This window comes from Ovis canadensis, chromosome 14, assembly GCF_042477335.2.
Source record: "Ovis canadensis isolate MfBH-ARS-UI-01 breed Bighorn chromosome 14, ARS-UI_OviCan_v2, whole genome shotgun sequence".
Taxonomy (NCBI): Eukaryota; Metazoa; Chordata; class Mammalia; order Artiodactyla; family Bovidae; genus Ovis; species Ovis canadensis.
Window position 1 is genome coordinate 37,370,213 of NC_091258.1, and position 24,828 is coordinate 37,395,040.

The 24,828-nt window shown below is 42.4% G+C and overlaps 1 protein-coding gene across 1 annotated transcript in view; it reads left to right on the plus strand.

The window, feature by feature from the left end:
- The first annotated feature begins 2,615 nt into the window (after positions 1-2,615).
- Positions 2,616-24,828, plus strand: part of AMFR (autocrine motility factor receptor) — a 44,753-nt gene continuing 22,540 nt past the window's right edge. Inside the window, exons 1-6 of the mRNA XM_069549883.1 lie at positions 2,616-3,241; positions 17,158-17,250; positions 20,339-20,503; positions 21,801-21,953; positions 24,250-24,290; positions 24,451-24,583. Coding sequence (XP_069405984.1) covers positions 2,639-3,241; positions 17,158-17,250; positions 20,339-20,503; positions 21,801-21,953; positions 24,250-24,290; positions 24,451-24,583 — 1,188 coding nt within the window. The 5' untranslated portion in view covers positions 2,616-2,638. The remainder of the gene's footprint in view (positions 3,242-17,157; positions 17,251-20,338; positions 20,504-21,800; positions 21,954-24,249; positions 24,291-24,450; positions 24,584-24,828) is intronic.

The window sequence follows — 24,828 nt, forward strand, 5'->3', positions numbered from 1 at the left end:
CGACTCTGCGGCCCCATGAATCTGAGCATGCCAGGCCTCCTTGTCCATCACCAACTCCCAGAGTTCACTCAAACTCACGTCCATTGAGTTGGTGATGCCATCCAGCCATCTCATCCTCTGTGGTCCCCTTCTCCTGCCCCCAATCCCTCCCACATCAGAGTCTTTCCCAATGAGTCAACTCTTTGAATCAGGTGGCCAAAGTACTGGAGTTTCAGCTTTAGCATCATTCCTTCCAAAGAACACCCAGGGCTGATCTTTAGAATGGACTGGTTGGATCTCCTTGCAGTCCAAGGGACTCTTCAAGAGTCTTCTCTAACACCACAGTTCAAAAGCATCAATTCTTCCGTGCTCGGCTTTCTTCACAGTCCAACTCTCACATCCATACATGACTACTGGAAAAACCATAGCCTTGACTGGACGGACCGTCATTGGCAAAGTAATTTCTCTGCTTTTCAATATGCTATCTAGGTTGGTCATAACTTTCCTTCCAAGGAGTAAGCGTCTTTTAATTTCATGGCTGCAGTCACCATCTGCAGTGATTTTGGAGCCCCCCAAAATAAAGTCTGACACTGTTTCCCCATCTATTTCCCATGAAGTGATGGGACTAGATGCCATGATCTTCGTTTTCTTAATGTTGAGCTTTAAGCCAACTTTTTCACTCTCCTCTTTCACTTCATCAAGAGGCTTTTTAGCTCCTCTTCACTTTCTGCCATAGGGGTGGTGTCATCTGCATGTCTTAATAGCCCATTAAGATTTGACAAGTTTGGTGTATGATATTTTGTAACTGTATTGTGACTTGGATTGAATGTGGATTGTAGGATAGTGTGGTTTAAAATTTATGGGAGAGTCAGATAAAGTAGAACATTTACTTCTGTGGAAAATTACATCCCTTTTTCAAAGTGAAATTTTAATTTACCAATACAATTGTAAGTTTAGCATTTTAATCAAATGGCTGCAGATAGAGAATCAAAGGGCACCGAAAGTGTAATCATACAGATCTCATATGAAAAAGTGTGTGTGTGTGTAGGCGCTCATCCTCCCTCCCTGGTAAAAGCCAAACTGTTGTGTTCATCACAAGGCCTTTAATAGGATGTTTCTAAATATTGCAAATTGGATAGTAATAACCTTGAGCTGAACCATCTTTTGTTTTCTAACTAATAAATTTTTAGTATTAGAATACTAGGCATGAGACTTTGAACATAATTTAGTCTTTTGCCTTTGAAAGTTTGTAAGACTCGACAAATATTTGCTGAACACCTACTCTACATCAGGCACTTGTCAAGGCCTTAGAGATACAACAAGGAATAAGTGCTACCCCCCAAGGTAGCACTTTTGTTCTGTAGTTCTTTTTTTTCTGTCTTTTTTGTTGTGACAGCCTTATTGGGCTATAATTTACATAATTCACCATATAACTATACAAATAAAGATTTTTAGTATATTCAGAGTTCTGCTACAGTCACTAAAATTTTAGAACATTTTCATCACCTCAAAAAGAAATCCATGTTTAGCTTTTATACCTGTTTCCTCATCTCCCTATTGCTCATCAGTCATTAACCTACTTTATGTTTCTGCCTATGCTGGACATTTCATATAAATGGACTTGCACTATGTGCCCATTTGTGTCTATGCTTATACTTAGCACATTTTCAAGCGTTGTCCTTGCAGCATGTTTTCCTACTTCATTTTCATGGCTGACTACTATTCCATTTTAGGGGGTAATCCCTTATTTATCTATTCGTCCCTTGAGTGACATTAGGGTTGTTTCTAACTCTGACTGTTAAGAATAACGTTGTTATTGACATTTGTGTGGACGTTTTGTGTGGCAGTGTGTTTTCATTTCTCTTGGGTATACCACCTAGGAATGGAATTGCTAGGTCAAATGGTCACTCTTAGGTTTAAACTTTTTGAAGAGCTGACATCACTTTCCAAAATATCCTCACTATGTTACATTCCTACCTGGGGTATGAGGGAACACATTTTTATTTCCTGATGTTGAAGCTGAAACTCCAATACTTTGGCCACCTGATATGAAGAGCTGACTCATTTGAGAAGACCCTGATGCTGGGAAAGATTGAGGGCAGGAGGAGAAGAGGACGACAGAGGATGAGATGGTTAGATGGCATCACCGACACAATGGACTTGGGTTTGGGTGGACTCCGGGAGTTGGTGATGGACAGGGAAGCCTGCCGTGCTGCGGTTCAAGGGGTCGCAAAGAGTCGGACACGACTGAGCGACTGAACTGAACTGAAATCAGGTTCACTTTAGACTTCGCCGGGTGTTACTAGTAAACAGCAGAAACTTTATTTAAGAGGAATTTGAGAGTGTTGATTTATTGTCTTTCCATGGGGCCAGGGCTTTTATTATTCCCTGAGCACTGTCTCCTCTTTCAGCCACTTGGGAAGCTCCCAGGCCCACAGGGAGGCTCTGGGGTAACCTGCTTACGGGGAGGTTAAGGAAACTAAGGACAAGTGGCCGGACGCCCGGTGGCCCGGGTCCCCGCGTCCCGCGGGTGGGCCCACGCGGCCAGCGCTCGACCGCCCGTCAGCGCCGTCGGGCCTGAGTGACGCTTGGGCCCGGCCTGGGGCGGGTGCCCTAAGCGTCCGCGGGCCAGGCCGAGCTAGAGTGTCGGCGGAAGATAATGCTGGGTGCTGGGCCGCAGGGCCTGCGGCCGGGGCCTCCGCCAACTAGGCGGCAGCGCGGCCGCTGGGGGCGGGGGACCGAGGCCGCGCCCCCGCGCCCGTCCCGCCCGCACCCTGCTGGGGGCGGCGGCCAGCCCCGAGCCAGCCGAGGCTCTTCCGCGCCGGCAGGGGCAGCAGCGGGAGCGGCGCGGGGCGGAGCGGCCAGGAGCGGCCCGGCCCGGCCCGGCGCGGTGGCGGCGGCGGCGACGCCAGAGCTCGTGGGCGCCGTTCGCGAGGCCGCCGGGACCCGGCCGCAGCGCGGGGAGACCTGGGGGCTGGAAGCCGCCGCTGCCGCCATGCCGCTGCTCTTCCTCGAGCGCTTCCCCTGGCCCAGCCTCCGCACCTACACGGGCCTCAGCGGCCTGGCCTTGGTCGGCACCATCGTCAGCGCCTACCGCGCTCTCAGTCAGCCCGAGGCCGGGCCCGGGCCCGGGCCCACAGAGGCGGAGCCGGTAACGGCCCCGGTGCAGCCAGACCCGGCCGCGCTCGTCCGGCCGAGCGCCGGGGGACCCCGGGCCCGCGACGTGGCCCAGTACCTGCTCTCGGACAGCCTGTTCGTGTGGGTGAGCGAGGATGCCGGGCCCGCCGAGGAGGAGCGCAGCGGGGCGAGGGGTGGGGGCCGCCATGTCACCCATTATCTGTGGGGGGCGTGGCTGGGGCCGGGGTCCCCTCCCCCCCGGACCCCGGAGTGTGAGGCGGCGGTGGGGGGGGCCCGCCCGCGTACGGCCTCCGTGGGACCCGGTGAGGGTTGGGGTGTGGCGGTGGGGTCGTGAGGGGCAGCGGGTCCCCGGGGGCGGGTGGTCTTTGAGGGCCTGAGGAAGGGACTTTGGGACGCGGTTGGGGAGGCGCAGGGGGCGGGGCGCAAGGGAACGCGGCGGCCGGCCAGGGACGGGCGGGGGGAGGAGGTGGGGGAGGGTTGGGAATCCGGGGAGAAGTAAAATATGGGGGGCCGAGTTGGGGTTGCTGGGGGGCCACCAGGAAGTAACTGGAAGACCTCAAAGGGCAGTCAGTTACCCCGGAGTTGGGAAGGCTTTTCGGACGCGGTCAGGCAGGGAGATGTTATCGCGTTTCACGTGTAAAGAGAAAAGAGACAGAATTTCAGTTGTTGAGCATAGGAGAATTTTGGGCATCTGAGTGTGTTTGGACGTTGTTTGGAGAGGGACCGTCTCCCACAGCGTTTTTTTTTCTTTCTTTCTTTATTATTGTCCTCTCTGAGTGGACCTACAACAAATACAAGACTGTGCTTCCTTTCCTGCTGATTTTTACCTGGTGATTCATGAAAGTTTCCTTTGATGTCTGAAGGCAGCCAAAACATTTGGAGTCGGGAGATGTCTCTTCATTTTAACTCAGGGTTTCTCCTGCTAGTGATCCATGTTAAAACAAGGTTTCCAGTTTGTCTGCCAGTGTAAGATAAGCAGCGTTTAGGAGGCATAAATGCTAGTTTCACTTATTAGAACAGATAATTTCAGGCGGGCAGATCAGCAGTATTTTGGCTAAGGAACTTGGTTTCCAACTTGGCCTTTGAATGCCACATAGAAATCCCACAGTGATCAGGAAAAGTTGTTCTGGGACTGAAGTCTGTCCCTAGGGTTTGCTGTGGTGTCTTGAGTCTTGTCTCCTCCTGTAAGTTCCCATTTCGGTTGAGAGTCGGCTGTAAATGACTGGGGTTAATATTCCAAGTATACGGAATGATACACAGCTCATTTGTTGTAATTAATCCCACTGTGCTTCATCAGGAAGCAGTGGGATTTATGAACTCTGTGGGTGTAGATTAAGTCTCTTGGTCCTTCTGATGAAGAGATTAGTAGAAGGAAGGGAAGGGTGAGGTTCCCTTCTTCCACTGCTGTGTAAAGCTGAACCTTAGAGTAGGGAAGAAGGGAAAAGAGAAAGAACTCAACCCATGTCTCTTGTTTAATGTATGTTAAACCTAGATTTTTAAAAATCTGTTTTTTGCATTTTAATTAGATAAAGTAATGTGAAGAGTGCTTTTGTCAAATGTTGAGATTATAATATAGTCTTTGATATATATATATATATAAGTATAAGATACAAGTAAGCCTTTGAGATGGAACTGCTATAGTGTTTAACAACTGCTGCTGCTGCTGCTGCTACTAGTATTGCTTAATCGGAGAAGGCAATGGCAACCCACTCCAGTACTCTTGCCTGGAAAATCCCATGGACAGAGGAGCCTGGTGGGCTGCAGTCCATGGGGTCGCTAAGAGTCCGGCACAACTGAGCAACTTCACTTTCACTTTTCACTTTCATGCATTGGAGAAGGAAATGGCAACCCACTCCAATATTGGGGGAGTGGGGACCGGGGAGCCTGGTGGGAGGCCGTCTGTGGGGTTGCACAGAGTCGGACACAACTGAAGCAACTTAGCAGCAGCAGCAGCAGTATTGTTTAATGATTACCCCCCCAGTCTCTTTGTACAAAACTCATTCCAGTTCCAAGGTTAGCACCTCTTCATAAAACATTACATAAACATAAAACATTAAAGCCTGTTGATTTTCTGTGAAAATTATGATTTTTAAGAAAATTTCCTTTTCTTCCCAGCTTTTTCAACAGAGATCTTGCCTCCAGTGAGTTTATGATTTCTTCCTCTCCGTGGATGATTTTTTTTTCTTTTCTCAGTTGGTCTTGCTGCTGTTCTTCCATCTTTTCCTCTGTGGTTTTCACACTTTTATCTTGGTTTTCCTTGGTTCCTCGGAGAAGACAGTGGCACCCCACTCCAGTACTCTTGCCTGGAAAATCCCATGGACGGAGGAGCCTGGTGGGCTGCAGTCCATGGGGTCGCGAAGAGTCGGACACGACTGAGCGACTTCACTTCACTTCAGACCTTCCATGTGTGCATTATCAGTTTTCCTCATCACCCATTACTTAAGTTTCTGCTCTAGTAGCGGAATAGGAGTTGCAATCTCCAAAGCCTTCCTCTGAGACCTGCCAGATAGCATAATTAAGTGAATACATGGTGGAGTCTTTGTTAAAATGGATCCTGTTTTTTGTTTTTGTTTTTTTTTGCTCTGCCCAAGGACACTCATTCAGTTTTTAAAAAACAAGCAAGACAAAAAAATCTTTCTGCCAGTTTGTAAAACCCTGCTAGCTATTATTTTGCATATTGCTCTCTAAAACTTATTTTCATAGGGCACAGTTTAGATGAAAATAGCTAGGAATATGTCTTCTTTCTAATTAATGTCCTAGTGATTTTCCTCTCGTTAATGGTTGAGAAACTGATCAGGGAGAGGATGGGCTGATCAGGGAGAGGATGGGGTAGGGGGTGAAGGTCAGGTTATGTAAACCTTGCCTGCTCTGTTAAGGAGTGTGAACGTTATTTCATGGGCAGAAGGGTTTCAGTGGGAGTAGAGGGGAGAAGGCGCTGTCATGATGAGAGGATTTTTTCAGGGGGCACCTGTGGCAGCAGTGGGGAAGATGGATTAAAGACTCCAGCTCCGAGGAGAGCTCTCCTGGTGGCCCTCTGGCATGGATATTGAGAACAGGTTTGAGGGGAGGTTCTCAGTGTGTTACTCTTAACAAATACCCAGATTTGTCTTGATTGTTTTTTTCTTTATGTCTTTCTAGAACTTCCATTCCAAACTTTCATTCCAGATTAGGTTTTATTTTGTTATTTATTTCTAGGCTAATTTTACATTGTTCAGATGTCCCTTCCATTAAAGTGTCTCCTGATCCTTTTCCATCATTGTTTTGAATTGTTCAGGTGTTTCTGGCTTTTCAACTTTGCTAATCTTACTCATTAGTTTCATTATTTTCTCCTTTTTTTTGTTTTTTTTTTTTTTCCTGTTCCGTTCTGTTTTTTTTTTTCTTACACTTTTATTTTTGCTTTTAAAATGGTAAGAGCAGGAAGTGGTAAAATAGAGAAACAGAAATATGGAACAAATTTTAAGGTTCTGATGACTTAATTAGATGCAAATAGAATAGTTGAAATAGAAATGTCAAAGGAAAAAGTCACCGAAAATGAAAATGGATAAAAGAGAACTGATCACTGAGAGCAGAGATTAGCAAACCTTGTTGGCCCATTTGGCCTATTAGCTAATATTGGTTTTTACATTAAAAAAAAATTTTTTTTTTAAAGGAAGACTATGTGACTGAGAGCATGTGGCCTACAAAGCCTAAAATATTTACTGTCTAATAGCCCATTAGAGAAAAAGTTTCTGACTCTTGCCTTAAAGAGCCCATCTTCACATAATTATACAACTTGAGAACTGAAAGTAATTTGCTAGGTTTGAATGTTGATAAGATGAATATTCCAAAGAAGAGAGAAAAATGTTAGCTCCAGAAATGTTTGGGGCAACTTAAGAAAAAGAGTAAACTTGTAAATGATAGGACATAAGCCTAGATAAACAACCGAAAAATACAGGAAAAATCTCTAGAGTGAGGGGCAAGGAGATAGCTGTTGAATTGCTTGCTAGATGTGTGCTATGTGCTTTATATATGTAATCTCATTTATTTCCTCAATGTTGTGAAAAGACGAACACAATTATCAGTGTAATAAGGAGGGGAATGCATTATTGGCATTTTATGCTTGTCACTGGGGCCTGCAGAAAAGTAACATTCCAGTGTTGCAGTCCATCTCTTATCCCACGTCCAAGGTAAGAGAAACCCAAGTAAGATGGTAGGTGTTGTGAGAGGGCATCAGAGGGCAGACACACTGAAACCATACTCACAGAAAACTAGTCAATCTGATCACACAGACCACAGCCTTGTCTAACTTAGTGAAACTAAGCCATGCCCTATGGGGCCACCCCAGACGGGCGGGTCATGGTGGAGAGGTCTGACAGAATGTGGTTCACCGGAGAAGGGAATGGCAAACCACTTCAGTATTCTTGTCTTAAGAACCCCATGAACAATATGAAAAGGCAAAATGATAGGATACTGAAAGGGGAACTCCCCAGGTTGTTAGGTGCCCAATATGCTACAGGAGGTCAGTGGAGAAATAACTCCAGAAAGAATGAAAGGATGGAGCCAAAGCAAAAACAATACCCAGTTGTGGATGTGAATGGTGATAGAAGCAAGGTCTGATGCTGTAAAAAGCAATATTGCATAGGAACCTGGAATGTTAGGTCCATGAATCAAGGTAAATTGGAAGTGGTCAAACAGGAGATGGCAAGAGTGAATGTTGACATTCTAGGAATCAGTGAAATAAAATGGACTGGAATTGGTGACTTTAACTCAGATGACCACTATATCTACTACTGTGGGCAGGAATCCCTTAGAAGAAATGGAGTAGCCATCATGGTCAACAAAAGAGTCTGAAATACAGTACTTGGATGCAATCTCAAAAATGACAGAGTGATCTCTCTTTGTTTCTGAAGCAAACCATTCAATATCACAGTAATCCAAGCCTATGCCCCAACCAGTAATGCTGAAGAAGCTGAAGTTGAACAGTTCTATGAAGACCTACAAGATCTTTTAGAACTGACACCCAAAAAAGATGTCCTTTTCATTATAGGGGTCTGGAATGCAAAAGTAGGAAGTCAAGAAACACCTGGAATAACAGGCAAATTTGGCCTTGGAATACAGAATGAAGCAGGGCAAAGGCTAATAGAGTTTTGCCAAGAGAACACACTGGTCATAGCAAACACCTTTTCCAACAACACAAGAGAAAAGTCTACACATGGACATCACCAGATGGTCAACACCAAAATCAGATTGACTATATTCTTTGCAGCCAAAGATGGAGAAACTCTGTACAGTCGGCAAAAACAAGACCAGGAGCTGACTGTGGCTCAGATCATGAACTTATTGCCAAATTCAGACTTAAATTGAAGAAAGTGGGGAAAACCACTACACTAAATCAAATTCCTTATGATTGTACAGTGGAAGTGAGAACTAGATTTAAGAGACTAGATCTGATAGAGTGCCTGATGAACTATGGACGGAGGTTCATGACATTGTACAGGAGACAGTGATCAAGACCATCCCCATGGAAAAGAAATGCAAAAAAGCAAAATGGTTGTCTGGGGAGGCCTTACAAATAGCTGTGAAAAGAAGAGAAGTGAAAAGCAAAGGAGAAAAGGAAAGAAATAAGCATCTGAATGCAGAGTTCCAAAGAATAGCAAGGAGAGATAAGAAAGCCTTCCTCAGCAATCAGTGCAAAGAAATAGAGGAAAACAACAGAATAGGAAAGACTAGAGATCTCTTCAAGAAAATTAGAGACACCAAGGGAACATTTCATGCAAAGATGGGCTCGATAAAGGACAGAAATGGTATGGACCTAACAGAAGCAGAAGATATTAAGAGGTGGCAAGAATACACAGAAGAACTGTACAAAAAAGATCTTCATGACCCGGATAATCACGATGGTGTGATCATCTAGAGCCAGACATCCTGGAATGTGAAGTCAAGTGGGCCTTAGAGAGCATCACTATGAACAAAGCTAGTAGAGGTGATGGAATTCCGGTTGAGCTATTTCAAGTCCTGAAAGATGATACTGTGAAAGTGCTGCACTCAATATGCCAGCAAATTTGGAAAACTCAGCAGTGGCCACAGGACTGGAAAAGGTCAGTTTTCATTCCAATCCCAAAGAACGGCAATGCCAAAGAATGCTCAAACTGCTACACAGTTGCACTCTTCTCACACGCTAGTAAAGTAATGCTCAAAACTCTCCAAGCCAGGCTTCAGCAATATGTGAACCGTGAACTTCCAGATATTCAAGCTGGTTTTAGAAAAAGCAGAGGAACCAGAGATCAAATTGCCAACATCCGCTGGATCATGGGAACAGCAAGAGAGTTCCAGAAAAACATCTATTTCTGCTTTATTGACTATGCCAAAGCCTTTGACTGTGTGGATCACAATAAACTGTGCAAAATTATTCAAGAGATGGGAATACCAGACCACCTGACCTTCCTCTTGAGAAACCTACATGTAGGTCAGGAACCAACAGTTAGAACTGGATATGGAACAACAGACTGGTTCACAATAGAAAAAGGAGTATGTCAAGGCTGTATATTGTCACCCTGCTTATTTAACTTCTATGCAGAGTACATCATGAGAAACCCTGGGCTGGAAGAAGAACAAGCTGGAATCAAGATTGCTGGGAGAAATATCAATCACCTCAGATATGCAGATGATACCACGCTTATGGCAGAAAGTGAAGAGGAATTAAAAAGCCTCTTGATGAAAGTGAAAGTGGAGAGTGAAAAAGTTGGCTTAAAGCTCAACATTCAGAAAATGAAGATCATGGCATCTGGTTCCATCACTTCATGGGAAATAGATGGGGAAACAGTGGAAACAGTGTCTGACTTTATTTCTTGGGGCTCCAAAATCACTGCAGATGGTGACTGCAGCCATGAAATTAAAAGACGCTTAGCTCCTTGGAAGGAAAGTTGTGACCAACCTAGAGAGCATATTCAAGAGCAGAGACATTTATTTTGTCAACAAAGGTCCGTCTGGTCAAGGCTATGATTTTTCCAGTGGTCATGTATGGATGTGAGAGTTGGACTGTGAAGAAAGCTGAGCGCCAAAGAATTGATGCTTTTGAACTGTGGTGTTGGAGAAGACTCTTGGGAGTCCCTTGGACTGCAGGGAGATCTAACTAGTCCATTCTGAAGGAGATCAGTCCTGGGTGTTCACTGGAAGGACTGATGCTAAAGTTGAAACTCCAGTACTTTGGCCACCTGATTCGAAGAGTTGACTCATTGGAAAAGACTCTGATGCTGGGAGGGATTGGGGGCAGGAGGAGAAGGGGACGACAGAGGATGAGATGGCTGGATGGCATCACTGACTCGATGGACATGAGTTTGAGTAAACTCCAGGAGTTGGTGATGGACTGGGAGGCCTGGCGTGCTGTGATTCATGGGGTTGCAAGGAGTTGGACATGACTCTGCAACTGATCTGAACTGAGTGTCCTTAAAAGAGGACACTGATAAAAGATGTGTTTGTGTGTGTGTGTCGTGGGGGTGAGGGCTGGGAGGTAGGTAGTGTTGGTGTTAAGTAGGAGACTAAGTAATATCCATATCAATTGTATCCTTGAATGGGTTACTGGGAGTTGAATTGCATTTTGTCACAAGGTCATGAATAATGCCCCATTAAGTGAAGTTGCTCAGTCATGTCCAGCTGTTTGCGACCCCATGGACTGTAGCCCACCAGGCTCCTCTGTCCATGGAGTTTTCTAGGCAAGAATACTGGGGTGGGTTGCCATTTCCTTCTCCAGGGGACCTTCCCAACCCAGGAATCGAACCTGGGTCTCCCACATTGCGGGCAGACGCTTTACCGTCTGAGCCATCAGGAATATACAATGACCCATTGGTAGCCCGCATTTTATAGAATCAGAAACACCCACGGGGTCACACAGAGATAAACATGGCCAAGCTGTCTGTCAGCACCTCTTCTCTTCCTCGCAGACCAGCCTGTCTCATAACTTAGTTTCTGTTTCTTCTAGGTGAACAGTAGAGCTGTTCTGGGAGAAAAGTTTTCTTATGGGGCCTTAGAGCAAAGGGACGGAGAAGGCAATGGCACCCCACTCCAGTACTCTTGCCTGGAAAATCCCATGGTTGGAGGAGCCTGGTAGGCTGTAGTCCATGGGGTCTCTAGGAGTCGGAAATGACTGAGCGACTTCACTTTCACTTTTCACCTTCACGCACTGGAGAAGGAAATGGCAACCCACTCCTGTGTTCTTGCCTGGAGAATCCCAGGGACAGGGGAGCCTGGTGGGCTGCCGTCTATGGGGTCGCACAGAGTCGGACACAACTGAAGTGACTTAGCAGCAGCAGCAGAGCAAAGGGAATTACTTTAAGCTTGCTTCAGTAGGGTCCCTTGGGTCATTACTACCTGGTCTGTTTCGTTAAGACTACTCAAGGACTAGGAAAACTTGTTTTTATTTTGTGTAGACAAGAAAAAGGCATTTGGTGAGATTTTCAAAAAATATTAAAGTTTTTTTTTTTTAAACACTGCTAAAGGAGAAACTTTTCTGAAGTATTTTAATATGGTAGAAATACCGTGTGTTATACCAGGTCAACTTGTGACTCAGGCTACCCAGTTTGGGTTTGTTACTTATCTGTCTCCCGTGGTACAATGAGAAAAGTAATGTGAAACTTCAGAACTGGTCAGGTTAGATTCTAAACTTGAATAGATTATTTTTTTCCAATAGATTCTTAACTTAAAAAAATTAATAAATGATGTATGCTTATGGTGCAGAAGGCAAAAGGTGCACAAGTGATGTCTACAATGAAAAGAAAATCTCCCTCTCCCTCTGACCTGCCTCCCTCCCCTCGAAGTGGCCCTTACCAGTTTCTTGTAATTGGTGCTGGTGTTAAGTAGAAAGTTAAGAAATACCCAGATTGGTCTAGTCCTTGATGCAGTTCGCATTAACATATTGCACAGATATATATAGTATATATACAATGTGGTATATATGTTGTTGTTGTTTAGTCGCTAAGTCATGTCTGAGTCTTTTGTGACACCAGAGACTATATAGCCTGCCAGGCTCCTCTGTCCATGAAATTCTCCAGGCAAGAATACTGGAGTGGGTTACCATTTCCTTCTCCAGGGGATCTTCCCGACCCAGGGATTGAACCCACATCTCCTGCATTGGCAGATGGATTCTTTATCGTTGAGCCACCAGGGAAGCCCATAGTATATATACATATTCTTTTCTTTTTTACACAGAAAGTAGCATAGTAATCACATTTCTACACTTTGCTTTTTTACAGTGAGCAAGTTATCTTGAAGATTCTATATAATGCTAGTAAATGTAGAACTTCTGAGTTAGTTTTCCTGGCTTCATTGAATTCCATTGAGTGGCTGTTTTTATACTTTATTGAACGATTCTCCCTAATGGTCATGTAATTGTTTTCAATTTTTCTAGTGTTATAAACAGTGTTCCAGTGAGCTCCTTAAACTTAGATTTATTTACATGTAAGTTTGGATTCTGCCCACAAGGGAGGATTATAGAAGGAGGTTAGTACTTTTATTGTGGTCTGTAACGATCAAGTTCAGACTAGGCCTGTTGAAAGTGAGTCTCATTTTGATTATTGAAGGTGAGAAGGTTTGTCATGGTTTTATTGGTTTAAATATGGACTGGAGTGTTGTTTCTGTAGGAATATCACTGATGACCTAGTGGGGTCTGATTTGCGATTTGCTTTTAATTTTATAGGGAATATAGTAGCTGTATAGTGTTGTGTTTCATGTGTACAGCTAAGTGATTGTTACACATGCACATGTGTCCCTTCTTTTCCATATTCTGTTCTCCTATAGGTTATTACAGAATATTGAGTAGAGTTGCCTGTGCTGTGCAGTACGTCCTTGTTGCCAATCTATTCTATATATAGTGAAAGTGAAAGTCACTCAGTCATGTCCAACTCTTTGCGACCCCATGGACTCTACAGTCCGTGGAATTCTCCAGGCCAGAATACTGGAGTGGGTAGCCTGTCCCTTCTCCAGTGGATGTTTCTGACCCAGGAATTGAACTGGGGTCTCCTGCAGTGCAGGTGGATTCTTTACCAACTGAGCTATCAGGGCAGCACTTTATATATGATAGTGTTTATATGTTAATCCAGGGATTTACTTTTAAATGAAGATATCTTGAATTATGTTTCTTCCTGTATTTTCAATTTTTCAAGACTCTGTCAGTTTTGAAATTTATATATGTATTAGAATGACAGTATGTGTGAAATTGACATTTTTTTCTGTAAGTAGAAGAGAATTCTTCAAGAGCCAGGAATACCAGACTACCTGACCTGCCTTCTGAGAAATCTGTATGCAGGTCAAGAAGCAACAGTTAGAAGTGGACATGGAAAAACAGATTGGTTCCAAATTGGGAAAGGGGTACGTCAAGGCTGCATATTGTCATCCGCTTATTAAACTTATATGCAGAGTACATCATGCCAGATGCTGAGCTGGATGAAGCACAAGCTGGAATCAAAATTGCTGGGAGAAATACCAATAACTTCAGATATGCAGAGGGCACCACCCTTATGGCAGAAATCGAAGAGGAACTAAGAGCCTCTTGATGAAAGTAAAAGAGGAGAGTGAAAAATTTGGCTGAAAACTCAACATTCAGAAAACTAAGATCATGGCATCTGGTGCCATTACTTCATGGCAAATAGATGGGGAAACAGTGGAAACAGTGTCAGACTTTATATTTTGGGGCTCCAGAATCACTGCAGATGGTGACTGCAGCCATGAAATTAAAAGACGCTTACTCCTTGGAAGGAAAGTGATGACCAACCTGCTGCTGCTGCTGCTGCTGCTAAGTCACTTCAGTCGTGTCCGACTCTGTGTGACCCCATATACGGCAGCCCACCAGGCTCCCCCGTCCCTGGGATTCTCCAGGCAAGAACACTGGAGTGGGTTGCCATTTCCTTCTCCAGTGAATGAAAGTGAAAAGTGAAAGTGAAGTCACTCAGTCGTGTCCAGCTCTTCACGATCAACCTAGGCAGCATATTAAAAAACAGAGACATTACTTTGCCAACAAAGGTCTGTCTAGTCAAGGCTATAGTTTTTCCAGTAGTCATGTGTGGATGTGAGACTTGGACTGTAAAGAAAGCTGAGTGCTGAAGAATTGATGCTTTTGAACTGTGGTGTTGGAGAACACTCTTGAGAGTCCCTTGGACTGGAAGGAGATCCAACCAGTACATCCTAAAGGAGATCAGTCCTGAGTGTTCATTAGAAGGAGTGATGTTGAAGCTGAAACTCCAATACTTTGGCTACCTGATGCAAAGAACTAACTCATTTGAAAAGACCCTGATGCTGGGAAAGCTTGAAGGTGAAGGGGAGGACGACAGAGGATGAGATGGTTGGATGGCATCGTTGACTCAATGGACATGAGTTTGGGTCAACTCTGGGAGTTGGTGATGGAGAGGGAGGCCTGGCATGCTGCAGTCCATGGGGTCACAAAGAGTGAGACATGACTGAGCAACTCAACTGAACTGAGGTGTTTTAAAAGCACATTTTCATGATCTTAAAATCTTTAGTTACTTCCAATCTTGTATAGCTTTCACTTTCATATAAAGTTCACAAAATATTATCTTTTTCTTTTTTATGTAAAATCTCTTCCTAATATCAGTTTACTAGTATCAATATCTTTCCCCCTTCTTAGCCATGCTAATTTTTAAATCTTCCATTTATATTTAAAGTAGAAATGATTATCTACTAATGATGGAATTATCAGAGACTTTCACCTTTGTTTTTTTTGGTAAATCAGAGTTACAAAGTTTTTATACCTTATCTTTGAACTTAGGAAAACTGAAAAAAAAGTTTTAAATGAGAAGTGATACTTTATTGCTTATTTTTTACCCCAGGGTATGTGAGAAAACTGTTTAGGTTAGAGAAATGGTTGAGTGACCCTAAATTTGATTTCTCCTGTTGTTCTCAGGAGAGCAGCTGGCTTGGCCTGTTAGATGTTGACCAAGTTCTGTGTCCTGTGGATCCTAACAGCTCTTTGAGTGCAGGGTCCAAATCAACTTCATTTCTTTTAACCTCCCACATACCTTTAACATGTAGGTGCTGCTGCTGCTGCTAAGTCACTTCAGTCATGTCCGACTCTTTGTGACCCCATAGACTGCAGCCCACCAGGCTCCCCCGTCCCTGGGATTCTCCAGGCAAGAACACTGGAGTGGGTTGCCATTTCCTTCTCCAATGCATGAATGTGAAAAGTGAGAGTGAAGTCGCTCAGTCGTGTCCAACTCTTAGCGACCCCATGGACTGCAGCCCACCAGGCTCCTCCATCCATGGAATTTTCCAAGCAAGAGTACTGGAGTGGGGTGCCATTGCCTTCTCCGGTAGGTGCTAAATATGTTGAATTTATTTCTGCATTTCATATGCCTACCTGCAAAAACAGGAAGACTTTTAAAAAAATTGTGTTGTAATTAGGCTGAGAATGGGTGTTTGGCTGATTTTAAAAATCCGGTTTAGCTGGGGTATATGGCATGAGGAACTGTGGTTGTAGTTTTGTCTATGGCATTTTTTCCTTAAGTGACATGATTGGGGTTCCCACTAACTGATTTAGAGCACAAGGAAGATGAGCCTTTTAAACATCCATTTCATCTCCTTAAAATTTAGTATTCTATCCAATTTGTTGAAATGTTTTGAATAGGGCTGTTCCACAATACTTAAGGAGGTTAGGATGTTTTGGATAGCTAATTTCGGTTTTTTTCCGGTTATCTGAAGAAATTAATTACCAGAACAGTTTCGTTTTTCAGCACTATTTTTGTTTTAGTTCTTTGAAAATACATCCCATGCTTCCTTGTCCCATTAGACAGGCAGAATGTAACTAAACATAATTTATTCTTTTGTAATGAATCAGGGCTACCGTTCATGATACATATTGCATCAGGGTTACCAAAGGGCTGGGTAATGTCAAGTACAAAGAGGAACCTGAAGAGATCCTAGGGAGTTTCCTTCCTTATATTACCCTCTTCTGTCACCTTCCTTTATTTACTCATTTTGAAAACATCGTTTGCTTCTTTTAGAAGTAGAGGGACGGATGACCTGGGAAGAGGAATCTGGCACCTCCACCTTCCTGTACACTTAGTGAAACAAAGACTGAACAGACTACTTCAGTCTGTTCTGTCGTTGGTGTTCATTTTCATTTGCTCTAACTAAAAGTCCTCGGTACAGTTCTGCATCAAGGTCCTTTTGGCTTTTTCAGATTCTTTGGTTTTAAAAATCATTGGAGCATCAGTAAGGTGGTGTGCCAGACTAACTTCTGAGTTGGGGCAGCCCACAGTTTCATTTGTAAGCATTAGATTTGTTGTTTGGGTGTAAGGTCTTTCTTGGTTACTAAGGAAATTCTCCACTCGCTGGTGAAGAAGGCCTTGCACTGTCATTGGCGTCTCATGGTTGCAGTTCTCAGCTCCTCCTGCCAGTTTTCTTTCTTCCTGCTTTCTTGGTTCTGCTCCCCTCAAATGCCCCGGAACCTTTCCTTTAAGGCCAGCACCAAGCACAGGTATCTTTTGTCCCATTGCAGTATATTTGAAAATGTGTATGTTTTTGATTCTCAATTCTCCATGATCTGGTAGACTCTTTGTGACCCTTCACCCTCTTCTCCCTATTTCCTGTTTTTGAACAGAACCGCGTAGGAAGTTTGGGTGCTGGACTTTTACTGTTCATGATAACTACATTTTCTGGGAAAGTTTTCTTCTAGACTGTTCAAAATCTTAATGTGAGAATTGATATGCCTCGGAGATACGGTTTTCTAAGGTGTATACGGTTTTACACATGCAGTGCAGAGTTTACGCTCAATTCAGTTAAGACTGAAGGGGATGATGGCTTTCTGAAGGGTACACATTGGGACAGGGCTCTGTGAGTTAACCACCAAGCTGGTACCTTTCCTCCCCACTCCTCATCCATACCCCTACCACCTATAAAAATGTGCCTCTTCAGAAGTTGCTGATCTTGTACTGGTAGAAAACTGGAAAGGTTCAGTCATTAGAATGTTGGCTGAATTCCCAATAGAAAATTTTTAGAGCTGCATTTACTTTTCAACAAGAGGAAATAAACTTCCTTTCTTTGGTTTGTGTACAGGTTCTAGTGAATACTGCTTGCTGCATTTTGATGTTGGTGGCTAAGCTAATCCAGTGTATTGTGTTTGGCCCTCTTCGAGTGAGCGAAAGACAGGTAAGTCCACACAGCAAGGATGCATTCTTGTGACTAGGTTAAAAAAACAAAAACTTTCTTGGGTATAATTTCAAACTTACAGAAAAGTTACACAAATAGTATGAAGAACTCCCATATAGATTTTTTCCAGATTCAGAGTTACTAACATTTTGCCCCATTTGCTCTAACATTCACCTTTTATCTATATATAAATATCTATATCTATTCACCTCTTATCTATATATATTCACCTTTTATCTAGATATGTTTTTTCTCATCTGTTTGAGAGTAAACTGGGGACATCATATAGAACCTCAAATAGTGCAGTATATGTTTTCTGAGAGCAAGGGCCTTTTCTTGTATCACCATAGGACAATGATCAACATCAGGAGATTTGGCATTGGTAAAATACTTCTGTAGCCCGCAGTCTGTAGTCAGTGCTGTTTCCCCATGACATTTATGAGGTAATTCTGAAAGAAGCTCTGACTTTTTTTTGAATAATTGTATGTATATCATTCTTTAGAATATGGGTACTTTTCCAAAGGAATTTACTGAGAGATTTTAGTTTTTCCCTTTGGAAAGGAATATTAAGATTTCCCATTTTGCAAGTCAGTGTTCAGGTGAGATAGTCTGACATTTGAACATTATTCTCAGAATGTATATATGAGCAGGATGTGCTTTCATTAAAGAATTAATGCCACGAACATACTGTGCAGATTGGCAGTTCCCCAAAGGATTTTAGTGGATAGAGTATAGAATAGTGTGTTTTAAAGTAAGACTTTAGAACTGGCCTTTTTAACGATAACATATGAGCAGAATTATGTTGTACTTTGTCTTATTCCAGTGGTTAAGACACACAAACCTACAGTCAATACATTAACAGTACACAGTGGCCTCACCCCTTACATACCCTTTTCAACCCAAATCTCTTGTTATCAAGTCAGCAGAGGTCCTGGGCAGAGTTAAAATGCAGTTACTGTGTGATTGAGCCCTTGGATGCTGTGAAGAGCAGGGCTGTTTGTTTTCCCCCCAGTTTTTCATTAGTGAGTATTGAGCACTTTCTGCAAAATATCAACTCCAGAGGTCTCCCAGATGGGATTAATAGAACATAGTTTTTTTCACAGCATCCAAAAACTTTAAAAATTTTTTTAATTTAATTTGTGTATTTGGCTGCACCAGATCTTAGTTGTGGCATGTGGGATCTAGTTCCGTGACCAGGGATCAAACTCGGGCCCCCAGCCATTGGACCAACAGGGTAGTCCCCCAAAGCTTTCTTTGATGCTTCTGTTTTAACTTGTGGGCAAGAAATCAGTCAGGGCAAGCAAGCTGTCCAATTGTTGGTGGATTGTTCTGGCAGCCGTGAGCCTTATGTACCACTTTATGTTTCCTAAAATGTTAAATACCAGTTCAAAATTTACAGAAAACTAACCTTGAAGTATTACAGAGATTTTTAAATACCTGGAGGTAATCATAATCGGCACATTTGTCACTCTTTTTTCTGTATAGATCACGCCTTTCATGTTGTTCTGTGATGACCATTTTTGACCAGAGTCATCCTGTAGTATTTACTAAGCACTGTTTTGAGTTAGAGCTCTACAGAGTTGACATGGGTTTACTCTCTGGGTGCTTAATGTTAAAGAAGTAGAGTAAATACTAGGGGCAAAGACATTGAATACCTAAAATGGGACAAATATTAAACTGTTAAGTGGTGGTGTAGAACAAGGATTTTTTTTTTTAAATGCACTTAATGCCTACTGTGGCATTTGTCTAAGCACAATATATGTATTAACTTACTTAGTTTCCCCAACTATTCTATGAGATATGTGCTATTGTTATAAGACCTGTCTTATAGATGGGAAACCAAAGCATGGGGATGGTAACCAAAGCCACACAGGAAATAGATGGTGGAACAAAGGTTCAGAACCAGGGCACAGAATGTTCTAGCTTCACCTCATGCTTCCTGCCCCAGATCTAGAAACAGACATTCACTAAGGATTCCTAGTTCATTTTATTCTCTGAACAAAGGGTGTCTAGGCACAGTACAGTGTTTTAAAGTTCTCAAAATAACTCTTATCTTTAAATAGTCTTGTTATCAATGTGTTCCACATGTGGGTTCAATTATTTCTGTTTTTTTTTAATTTTGCTTTTCTTTCTGTTTAAAATTTTGAATTGGTGAAACATTTACACAGTTTAAAAACTTTATATAAAAGTACCTTAGGAGCTGTGTTTCCATCCTCCTCCACACTTGGGTTCCACCACCACAGTTGATGGTGCTTTTTAATATCTGTTGGGTTGATGCTCCTCGTTGCCCTTCTTTTTTTTTTCAGGATGGTAAATATTTTTAAAACTGCATATTCTTAGTGTAAGAAAGAGTACAATAAAGCAGATATACTTATGTGGGCATGTACACTTATAATTAGAAACTATAATAACACCCATAACCTTTGATTGCTGAATAAATAGAATCTTGTACAAAGATATTCATTGCAATATTTTTTGAATGGTGAAAAAACATTTCAGTGACCATCTGTAACCACTAAAGTGGTCTATTCAGACAGTGTTCATTGGCATCAATCAGTGTTTTACATTTAGGAAGAAAATGGCATGAAAATGTTAAGGCATCATTTTTGTTTTACCTTTTCTTTGTACTTTTGCATACATTATTGATTATGGCTGGAAAATTAGCATATGTTATTTTTGAATCTGAAGGATGTTTAAAAAAAAGAATGTCTACTCTTTTGTTTTAAGAATTCAGAGAGCAGAAGTAGTAAAAATGATACTTGTAGCTGTCACCATTCTTTTTTATTCTGTGTTTTATTCTGTTATATAACATATTATTAATATTATACTAAACTAATATTATTCCACTCTTAATGTCTAAAATTTCATAACTGACTGAGGAATTCAATCCAGAATCTATAGATTACTTCCTAGATGTCTTACTTTTGTTCTTCACAGGACTCATTTCTTTCTTTGCCTTTGGTTTTGTCATGGACAAGTGTTTTTAAACAGAGATTAGAATATTCTCTCCTCCTTAAAAGCCAGCTTATCATCTCTAGAACGGGTTAGGTGTAATGGTACTCACCTTTGCAAATATTTTTCTTTTTAGCACCTCAAAGACAAGTTTTGGAATTTTATTTTCTACAAGTTCATTTTCATTTTCGGGGTGCTGAATGTCCAAACAGTGGAAGAAGTGGTCATGTGGTGCCTCTGGTTTGCTGGACTGGTATTTCTGCACCTGATGGTTCAGCTCTGCAAGGACCGGTTTGAATATGTGAGTTTTTACCCAAGCTCTTCTTTTCCTGCTTAGGCATACACATGGCAGGTCTGAGTGGTGTCATACGAATGAGCCGTGACACACGGAAGGCTCCTGGCTCAGGCACCTCCTTCCTGTTTCTTGAGGAACTTTCTGCAGCACCCAAGGCATGCAGGGACAATGTCCCCTCAGGAGGCTTTCTCCCCTCCCCAGTAGTGTTACATGACAGCCCACGTGGGGTCAGTTCATCTAACACAAACTGTTTTGATCACAGTGAAAGGGAAGCTTAAACTGGAAAAATAGCTGATCTCTTCCAGATGCTTTCTAATCTCCTTCCGTTTTTTCCCTTCTTACTCTGGCCCTTGGGGCTCCTCTTTCTGACTAGTGTATGTTGTTTCCACCCCCGGGCCAGCGCTGAGGTAGCTCCCCTTGCTCCCTTGGTCCCTGGAGAAGTGAATCCTTTTCTATCGGGATATAAGTTCTGCTTTTTGGCTACAGAGTTGTGCAGGAGAATCTTCATTCCTGAGTGCTCCCGAACTAATCTCATAGATCCAGAGCAGATGGGCACCTGCCATCCTACTGCTCTGTGAAACCCACCCCACAGTGCTCTTTGCCCCTTTCTTTATGCAGTCTTCATGGACCATGGTGGTCCTTGCACCTCTTTGTGGGTTGATCTCAGTTCCACAGCCTTGAGCTGTTTTCGGAATTCAGCTCCCATCCCGGGCCATGAACAGGTACTGCTTGTCTCCCCAGCTGGTTTGGTATCTACAGTCTCCTGCTCAGGAGTCACAGCTCCAGACCTCCCTTCTCCAAGCTGTTGCCTCTGCTTGTGTACCATTAACATAGCACAATGATAGTGGTCCATCTTCACCTGGAGTACACATCAGTTGTCCCAGCTGTGAACAGGCTAGGAATGTCCCCCCAGCTGACCTTGAGGGGTTAGGATTAGAGCAAGATTGAGAAAGAGCACGACAGAACACGGTGTTGCCCAGAGTCCTGTTGAAGCCAGAGGGAGAATGACAGAACTCTGGCAAGTTGCTTCTAGAGGCTTGTAACCCCACCAGTAGGAGGATTCTTGAGAATTTGAGATGAAAATATCATGGATATTATGATCCCTAAATTAAGCGGTGAAGATCTCAAGGTACCAGCGCATACTCATATTGAGGTTGGCTAGAGAATTCTGACCATCTGGTAATGGGATACTTTTCTGTGCAGACTTCCCAACAAAGACACCAAGATTAACCTCGAATTTCTCGGTCAGGTCTAACCCTGCCATGCTGAAGACGAGCTTCTTTCTTCTGTTTTGTCCTTCCAGCTTTCTTTTTCTCCCACCACCCCCATGAGCAGCCACGGCCGAGTTCTGTCCCTCCTGATCGCCATGCTGCTTTCCTGCTGTGGATTAGCAGTCGTCTGTTGCGTCACGGGCTACACCCATGGGATGCACACGTTGGCTTTCATGGCTGCAGAGGTAAGATACAGACATAGGCTTTTGCTCTGGTGTGTTCCCGTGTACTTCCAAGGAAGCTAGAGGGTGGTTGACAGATTATTTTTCACCTGTGATGGATAGCTGGTCTTTCATTTTAACAAACATTTTTGGAGTTCCTTTGCTTTAGATTGGGTTCTGGTACTGAATGCTTCTATGTGTGTTATTTCATGTAATCCTTGCTACAGCCTAATGAAAAGTACAGTTGACCCTTGAACAACATGTGAACTGTGTGGGTCCACTTACATGTGGATATTTTTCAGGAGGAAGTACTACCCGGTCCCTGGGTGGTTGAATCCACAGATGCAGAGGAATTGGATATGGAGGGCTGACGATAAATTAGGCACTCCTCTGTTGCCCAAGGGTCAGCTGTAATTATTTTTGCCAGCAGTTATACATAGTGCTTACTCTACACTGGGGATTGTTGTAAATACCTTACATGCCTGTTTATGAATGGAAAAATGGCATGGAAGCTAAACTGCTAAAAGTTCCTAAGTGGTAAAATTAGCATAATCCAAGGTCTATGGCTTCAAAGTGGGAAAGGTTTTCTCCTTAAGAAGCAGTGCCTGGTAACAATAGGGAAATACCCTGTAATTGGTTTGGAGTAGGAAGTGGCAACTCACTCCAGTAATCCCACCTGAGAAATCCTATGGACAGAGGAGCCTGACCTGCTACAGTCCAGGGGGTTGCAAAGAGTTGGACTTAGCTTAGTGACTTAACTACCACCTGTAATTGGTTAGTTTAGATAGGCCATAAATTAAGGTTTTACAAAATAATACAATAAATATGGAAACTGTATTAATTATTTTCAGAGAATAATCTGAGATACACATGTATATTGAAAATGTACTTTTAAAAACCTTTCTGAAAATACCAATTTCTGTTCAATGGAAATCAGATTTTTTGTATGTTCTTTCTTTTCAGTGGCTATATTTGCTTTTTTTTTTCAGGCCAAAGGAAAAACACTCTTATCTTGTCCATAATTGCTGTTAATGAAAGAGTGAAATAATAGATATCTAGTATCACTATTAATAGATGGCTAATATCAAAACTGTAAGTTTAAACTGCTAATTGGGAATTTGTTAGAATAGGATTAAAATTTATTTTGCTTAATAGTGTTCATTTTGGAGTATAATGTAGTGTAAGTACATTGTTTTCCTTCTTTGTTTCTTGAGCTTTTAATTACTACTAGGCCAAACTTTAAAAAAGCTATACCTAAAAATAAAGATACTTAAAATAGATCTATTGGGTCATAGTACATATTTTTATTTTAGCTCATTAAGTTCTTAAGATAAAATACCATCTTATAGATTTGATATTTTGAACTAAATCATGTTTTTATAGTGTTTTTCTTCTGTGCAAAATATTTTCTATTTGTAAATGAAAGTTTTCTAATCTCTAAGAATGTTTATGTTTAATTCTAGATTAAGAGGAAACTTTTCTTAACATCAGTTTCTATAATGCAAAATACCATGAAGGTCTTATTTTGTTATTGATTTCGTGCATTCGGTTTTCTTCTGTGTCAATGAACAGGGTGCAGAAAGCATTATGCAGCAGGCAGGGACTCGTAGATGTCTAGGATAGCAGGGTCTAAACCTCACCTTGGGTAAATGGTCACCAGGCATTCAGACAGCCTCTTCAGGTTATCAGTTACGATGATTCAGTGCTGTACAAAATAGAAGTGATTGTCAAACTCAGTGACCTCAAGACTGTGGAAGGCATCCCCAGGAGCTGGACAGGTGTAGTTGGTTGTCACCTATAAACAGGAAAAGGCTCAATAAAAGTTGAGTTTCTAGGTCATGAGAATATGCAATGCAAATTTGAAGCACATGGACTAAAATGGTTGGTAACTTGCTTTTTTTTTCTTTCAGTTTTAATGAGATATACAGTCTGTATAAGTTTAAGGTGTACAACATAATGATGATAATAATTTGTGAAATGATTATTACCACAATAAGTATCCTCTTAATACTCCCACAATGTTTTTTTCCCTGTGATGAAACTTTTTAGGATGTCCTCTGTTCACAACTTTGAAGTATACGACACAGCACTATTGCCTGTAGTCATGTTATACATTACCTCCCCCGTACTTATTTACCTTATAACTGGTAGCTTGTGACTGCCATCCTCCAAGTCCCCCTCACCCCCACAGCCATTGAACAACCTGCTTTTTAATTGAACTGAGAAATGTTTGTCTTTTATCATTTTGCAAAAGTTAATTTGGTCTGAGCAATCCTAAACTTTACTAAAAGGAAAAAAAAATCTCTCTTTTTTAAAATAGTCTCTTCTTGTGACTGTGAGGACTGCTCATGTGATTTTACGGTGAGTAGAAATTTGGGAGGGAGGTGATGGAAGTCTACTCGTACAGTTGATTTTAAAATATAACGTGTAAAAAAATTGTAAAAACATGAGTCTATCCTATTTAAAACAAATTCAATTGCAACAGTAAATCATTAACACGATTCTTCTCTGTTCGTGGCAGATATGTAATTCACCTCTGGGACCTCAACCATGAAGGGACATGGGAAGGAAAGGGGACGTATGTCTATTACACAGATTTCGTCATGGAGCTCACTCTCTTGTCCTTGGACCTCATGCACCATATTCACATGTTGGTAAGTTTCCCAGAGGGAACTCCTACAGAGAGAGCTGAGGTTTTTAGAATCAGGAACTCTGTTTAGTACAGAGTTTAATAAGTGAAACATTTGTGGATGACCCACTTAAAAGACTATGAAAATGATGCAACTGTGCCCCTCCCCTTTTTTTTCTTCCTGGCCAATGGGTGTAAAACAGTGTGGAACAGCTTTGGTGCCCAGCTCAAGAGGTGCTTGCTGTCCTCCCAGGAGACTTAACTCACTCT